This window comes from Poecilia formosa, unplaced genomic scaffold (assembly GCF_000485575.1).
Source record: "Poecilia formosa unplaced genomic scaffold, Poecilia_formosa-5.1.2 Scaffold183, whole genome shotgun sequence".
NCBI classification, from domain to species: domain Eukaryota; kingdom Metazoa; phylum Chordata; class Actinopteri; order Cyprinodontiformes; family Poeciliidae; genus Poecilia; species Poecilia formosa.
In genome coordinates this window covers 497,233-504,264 of record NW_006800122.1, presented here as the reverse complement: position 1 = coordinate 504,264, position 7,032 = coordinate 497,233, and the positions used below count along the sequence as shown (strand labels likewise).

At 39.6% G+C, this 7,032-nt stretch overlaps 2 protein-coding genes across 2 annotated transcripts in view; one reads left to right on the top strand and one right to left on the bottom strand.

Annotated features, from left to right (window-relative positions):
* insyn2b (inhibitory synaptic factor family member 2B) overlaps positions 1 to 3,608 on the bottom strand; it is a 12,304-nt gene extending 8,696 nt beyond the window's left edge. Inside the window, exon 1 of the mRNA XM_007565796.2 lies at positions 1,413 to 3,608. Within this exon, the coding sequence (XP_007565858.1) occupies positions 1,413 to 2,956 (1,544 nt within the window). The 5' untranslated portion in view covers positions 2,957 to 3,608. The remainder of the gene's footprint in view (positions 1 to 1,412) is intronic.
* Positions 1 to 7,032, top strand: part of dock2 (dedicator of cytokinesis 2) — a 110,048-nt gene that overhangs the window by 55,306 nt on the left and 47,710 nt on the right. The gene's annotated exons all lie outside the window — the stretch shown is intronic.

Below are 7,032 nucleotides of genomic sequence, written 5' to 3'. Positions count from 1 at the left end.
ATCGTTCTGTCTCAGTCTGCCTGCTAATCTCAAATTTAACCGAACACACACACACACACACACACACACACACACACACACGCACACACACAGACACACCGAAGTGCACCGATTCATGATATTAGACAGGGCAAGACAGCTTAAACACTAGGTTTAGGAGTCTTATTGTGCAGCTTAATCATTAATTGCAGGGTAATCTTATAAGGATTAGTCTTGGGAGAAACCCATCTGTTAACCAGAAGGACATGCAATGAAAAAGGCCTAAATACACGTAAAGGTGAAGATGTAGCCACTTCAGCAGTTGATGATTTGCGAAGAAGATTGGTCAGAACCAAATGTAGATTTACGTAGAGGAGTGATCTGTCAAAATAGAGACTGATTCCCTCAAGGTAAATCTGCTTCTTTTTTTAAAGCACCGTGGTAAGAGTGCTATGCAAATGACACACAGGTGAACAGAGCTGAACAATTCATGGAACACACAATTTGCTCAATGAATGTACATAATTCGGTGTCTAAATTTCATCTTCCGATATAAGTGGTAGCCAATTGTAACTCAATAAATTCTCATTCTATCCTATGGCAGATGGTAAAGAGGCTAAATCGATTAGAAGTAAAGTTATTCACAGCTTTGAGACAGAGATGTGCTTCATATGTGGAACTGTGGAAAAAAAAAATGCAGATGAGGACAGAACTGAGACTAAGAATGGAGTTAAAATGTTGAGGTGGAAGATAAACAAATTGCATGAAGCAATTTGAACAGCAGGGATCAAGAATTTGCAGATAAACAGGAAAGGATTATTGCGCTTTGCCAGGGAATCATTGTTGAGCTGTGGCTGCTGCTCTAAATGGTGAATAAAAGGAAAGAACAAGGGAGAAGTAAGGATGCTAATATTGACTAAAGATAAACAAGGAAGTAATTCTGCAGGATTGCGTCACACATTTAGTTTGTGCATGTGCATACACATACACACACACACCTACACACACACACACCTACACACACACACACACACACACACACACACATTGACTATTCTCTACAGACCTAAAATTTTAAAAGCTATTACAAAAACTTGAAAGCCTGACAGTATATATTGCCATAAAAAGTCAAACATACTCTCTTCTCAGACTTTTGCTCTCCCTCGACAATATCTGTGCCTCCTATATTTACTCTTTTATCACTCTTCCCCACTCCTACTTGAGCACTCACTCTTGCAGTGAATTCCTTTCATTTTTTTCTTTTTCTCTATTATTGACTCCATCTCTTCCTTTTTTCCCCTTTCTTTTTTATTGCCCAATCTTTATGCATTTTTGCCCTCTATTTCCTTTTGCTCTTCTTTTTAACCTTTTTTTTATTTTCCTTATCTCCCCCTTCTCCTTGCTGTGTATTTTTAAAGCCTCATTCCACTCACCCTTCGCTTAAAGCTTTGCTCTTCTCCAGGTCTTGAATCACATTGAGCAGCACCTTAATCTTCTCCTGATTGGACAGAAGGTTCTCTTCCACGTTTTGTAGCTGCCTCTCCAGCCCAGGTGGCACATTCACTGCCTGTCCATCTACAAGTCCCCCTGGTGCCCCATTACATTGTGCTTTCATGTGAGTCTTACAAGGCAGAGTGTTGTCGTCAAACGATTTGCTCTTCTGCTTTGTGTCCTTGAGTTTCGCACGATCCGTGGATTGCTTGGGTGACTTCGTGGCCTCTTCGTTTTTGGTGTGTGCTGCAGGTGTGGTCGGTTTAGAATGGGCCGCCATAGAAGAGTGTTTTGGTGGGAGTGGTGGGGTGCTGCTGGATTTTGAGTCACTGAGAGGTGAAGGCATTTGAGACTTAGAAATGTTGCAGACTGATTCATCAATTTTCTGGATTTGACCCCGATTGTGATTTTGTTTGTTTGTTGGATGAGGTCGGCTCGCCTCTGCGTTTTGTGTGAGTGCTGTCGTTCTGTCTGTGTTGGAGTGTGTGTGTGTTTCTGATGTTTGCGTGGCTGAGTCCTTATAACAGGTAAAGTCTGCTGAATGTGGCCTTGTCTGCAGCTTTGAGTCTTTTGTTTGGTTATGAGTATGTGCTGTGTGGTTGAACTGTGAACTGTGTGTTTTTGGCATGGTGTGGGACAGCTGGGGTATTTGAGAAGCCTTTCCTGATGTGGCCTGCAGTGGGTTGGCTCTGTCTGTGCTTTTGGAGCAAGACTGAGAACTCAGAGCAGCAGAGGCTTTTCTCGACTGGGCGGGGGCTACAGATGTTTTCCGTGGTGGATTAGGTAAAGTTTGACTTGCCGTTATTTGATTGACCGCTCTCCTGCGACATGCACCTGTGCACTGCGTAATCTGCGACCGTCTCCTCCCACACGTCACACAAAGACGTTGCGGTGAGGTTGCCATTGTCCGACAGGGCCGAGGTGTGGTGGTGGCGTGTGCAGCTGAACAAACACTTGCTGTCTTTAACACCGAACGGTGGCCTTCCCCTCGCAGAGATTGCACCCTTCTCTTTTCCTGGGTTGGCTCCTTGCTTTCTGTTGATTCACTGCAAACTCCTTCCACCAAATCTGAGGCTACGACACTCCCATTTATATACCGAGTTGTCCTTTTATCTTTTTTGTCCTTGGGGTTTGTTTGTATAGTCCTGATCTGGCAATAAACTCCACTGCCCGACCCTTGTGACCCCATGTCGTCCTGCGTAAGGCTGTTGATTTCGTTCTGAGACGTCTCTTTGGACACCGGCAGGCTCTTGCTGTCACTTCTGATAGCTCCTCCTGTGTCCGCTGCCAGTGCTTGTTCTGTCGCCATGGTGAGGGACTGATGCGTTGTGGTCTGTTGGCTGCCGTGTCGTTTGATAGAGGGTAGAGTCCGCAGTCTGGGAGATGTCTGCACCCCAATGCTGCAAAGTGGACCCCATCGCCCCCCAGCCAGAGGAACTCCCAGCGCAGGCACCGGATTAGTTGGATCTGCCACTCTCCTGCCCATGCTCCTCTGTAGGTTGGCTCAGCCCCCAGAGGAGCTGAAAGGGATGGAGGCAAGCGATGACATCAGCCAGCCTCTGCAAGGTTATATCCAACAGAAAGGAAAGACGTTCCAGCTTTTGTTTACCAAAATAAATCCGAGTGTTGCAGTGGCAGATGAAAAGAGCTCCGTATAGAAGTTGTTGACAGGAATTCAATATCCAATAAACTCTGGGGATTCTTTCATTATTGATCTCCTTCGAAGTTTAGTCAACTCTGAGTGGACATCTCTGTCAGGGTCTTTCTCACTTTCTGACCAATGGCCTGCAGGCGATGGCTTCTCTGGGCATTCCTGATTAGTTCTAAGCAGAAAAGAAAGAGAGAGAAAGAGAGAGAGAAGGGAAATAAATGAGCGAAATAAAAGAAAGGACAGAGGTAATAGAATGGTAAGACTGGCCAGAAGATATAGACATTAGGCACATTAAGCACCACATAAAAGCGTCATCTACGACCGAATGCTCCCACTGACCAGATCAATAGAAGTCTATCGGGTTCTTATAACCGAGGAGGAGGACTGCATTTACAGTTTTAAATTTTTACATTTAATTTGAGAAAACGTGTAGATTTTCTTGGAATACTTCAAAAGTTACAGTGGTTACAAACACGCTTGATTCCTTCATAAATCTGACAAACATTTTCCTGTAGATGCAGTCTTTTATCACATGGTGAGTCGTGTGCTACTTGCAATAATTGCAATAATTTCTAATCCATATCAAATATGGATTAGAAAATAAGAGACTCACAATCATCCCCTGCCTGTGTTCCTGTCCATGTAAATTTATTTGTGTGTTTTGGTGTTCATGACCTAATGGGAATAAGTGAGTATGAGTATGTTTTTCTTAATCCTTGTTTTATCAATTATTAGTTAAATTATAAAGATTAAAATAAATAGGGAATAGAGCTTCAATATTTATTTTTATGGCTGAAGTTGTACCTTAAAATATTTATGTGGTGTTTATGGGGAAAAAAAAGGGTAATCTGGAATAGTCAAGGATAGGGAACTGTCTGTTTAGGAACCCCCAAAATGTGTTGTTATGATAGAGTTGACTGGGTTTCAGTCTTATATAGGTTTCCTTTGCCTTTCTGATACGAGTAAAACAAAGGATTGAGAGAAAATTAATTTATCTTTAGAGTAGTCAGTACTTACAGCAGCATAACACCCACTGAGGTATAGATTAAAGTCACCATAACCATCAGCTGGAGTTCATAAGCAGTGGTCAATGTTTCTGGATCCTCTTTTTCACAATAGTGTGGTCAGTTTAAATCCCAAATGTTTTTTTTTTTTTACTTTGTTCAGGCCGAAAAAAGCAAACATTAGATATCCAAACTATATTTGTGTTTGTGTTCAGCAACCTTCCATCCTTTCATCCATTATCTATACCTGCTCATCCCCTCTGGGTCGTAGGACAGCTGGTCCCTATCCCACAGTCACATAGGTGCCAGTAGAACATTCAAACTCCATACAGAAAGTCGCCAGGCCAGGGTTTGAACCCAGGACCTCTTTTGCTACAAGGCAACAGTGTAGCCAATTGGCCAGCTATGCAGGAAGATTGATTATTTAAAAACTGCATTTAGGGAGCTAACAATATGAATTATTGCAGATTTCAGAAAGGTAACTCAGATTTGTGTGGGGCCACATTGCATAACAGAACTGGATAAAATATATTAGCTTTCTTACCATAAACTAATTGAGAAAACAAATGGAGGTCATTTGACTGTCCATATTGAATTGGTTCTGTATTTAAGAGCATTGGATAGTGATTGAAACCTAATTGTTTCGGGAGCTTTCATTTTGGTTAATTGAATCATGGTGTTAGACAAATTTAGCTCTTAGTATAATTGGCAATTTAGAACATCAGTTTTCTGACTCTGTATAAAATAAAATCCTTATTACATTCAAGATGTATTCAAATTTATGATAGAAAACAAATCCCGTGTTGTGCGTCTCCTCGGATCATTACATATCGAACATTGACAACAATTGTAATTTTTAGGGAAAAAAAATCATTAAAGAATGAAAGAGTACTAACATTTTTTTATTATTATTACATAGAATCTTGATTATTTATTTTCTGATAACCAAAATAGCCACATTAGCATTAGGGTCACTAGGACTGAGCATACTTTCAGAACATTTACTTAAATGTTCTGAAAGTCTATGTTTGCCAAGAAAATGAGGATTCAAGAAGGATCTTTTGCACAGCACCTGGCACTATGCACACATTTGTAAAAGACAAGAAAGGAGATCAACCGAGAGAGAGAGAAATAATACCAGACAAGATGTTGTTGAGTCAGAAGTTGTAAAAGGACTTTCTTAGTTCAGGAAAAATATTCTCTTTTTGAGAAGATTGCTCTTGAAGAGGAGCTACATAGAGGCCTAAATATTTAGTTTGTAACTATTTAACTTGTTAAATAAATATTAAGTTTGGAATTGTTACATTTATAAATGTATGGTTGACATGGTAAAGATGTCACTTTGGAAAGTGAACTCTCTCTCTTTTTTTTTTCTCTTGTGAAAGGCTAAATTACCCACATTACTTGCTAAATAACCCAAGTCATTCCAGTTAATTTTTGACTGTAACAGCAAACCATAGTTATCCAAATTGTCTGGCTTTTAGTACTTTTGAGATGTTTTTTTCCACCAAGGGTAATCTTTTCATGAAGACAAGAGTTGCTTTGGCACATTATGATTTAATAATGATATGCAGAAGAGATTTGTTGATTCCTCCTTAAACTGGGGAGCTGTGTTGTTAGAGGAAATGGAAAATTAATAGCTGCTATATTATTACTTTAATCGAAGTGCTGGAAGATAAAGTAATAAAAACACATCAATTGCATTTCCCAAAATTATGAGCACAACTTTAAGAGTTTGAGAAGAACAGAAGGATCAGTTGAGATGAAGAGTGGTGGGAACAGACAGATGGAAACATATGATGAGAGCTAAAGAAGAAAAGGGACTCAGATGTATTACATTTTGTCCAACTTCAAAAAGCAACGATCTCAGAAGCAGAAACTTAGAGGCATTGTTTGGTTATTTATATATTAACCTCCCTCAAACATTATTGTAAAGTTGAAGGAGAGCTCAAACTGCTTATTTGTTTGAAGTCATTTGAAATTCAACCATGCAAATCAGTGCTGCGGCGTCTTAGTCTTACTGTAGATAACTTGAACAGGATGCAATATTTGTGTGAATGTTTATGGATTTCTGGGTTCGACCATCAGTGTTTCAGTATCCCAACAATATCTCAAACAGGCAATGTTTGATGTTAAAATTTGCCGGCGCACCCTGCGAAATAAGAAAATAGCTTGTTTTATGCAACAGTGGGAAACATTGCAGCAGAGATGCTCAGGTTACAGAGCTCATAAGGAAGCAGTGTATTATTTTAAAACCTAAGACAGAAATTGATGCTTGGCGGTGTTACATTTTTAAAATAATGAAAGTGGCATGGACATTATCTAATTATGCATATATTAATAGATGTAAATCTGCTTAAGTTTTGCAATAAGGTTAAGAAATCTCTGTCAAAATATGTTTTTTACATATCATAGTGGGGTTTTTTTACATTTTGTTCAATTAAAGTCAAAAGTATAAAAACAGATTGAGGATTTCAGTTATTAAAAAGTTAGTAAAATAATAAAACCTTATACAATCACTCAGAAAAAAAGCACACAAAAAAAAGCAAAAAAAAAAAACACACCTGGAAACCGGGTCATTCATTTTAAATATTTACAATACAAACATTGTCGTAAGGGGAGCACAAATAACCCCAAGAAGTTTTTGAGGTCTTTCAGTCAACAGTAATTACAAATATTTTTTGATTAATTGACATCACCTAACTCTCTGACTGCAACGAGATACTCTAATTGTTCTTATGTATTCAGAATCAGAGCCGTGCACGCATCCTTCCATACCAACGCCTCGTCGTGATTTCTAGAGACTCATTTGAAAGCCTGGTGTCTCCATGCTGTTGAACAGAATGACAATAGGCACTTTATTTTCCTTTTTTTTTGGGGGGGGGGGGGGGGTGCATGTGAAACAAC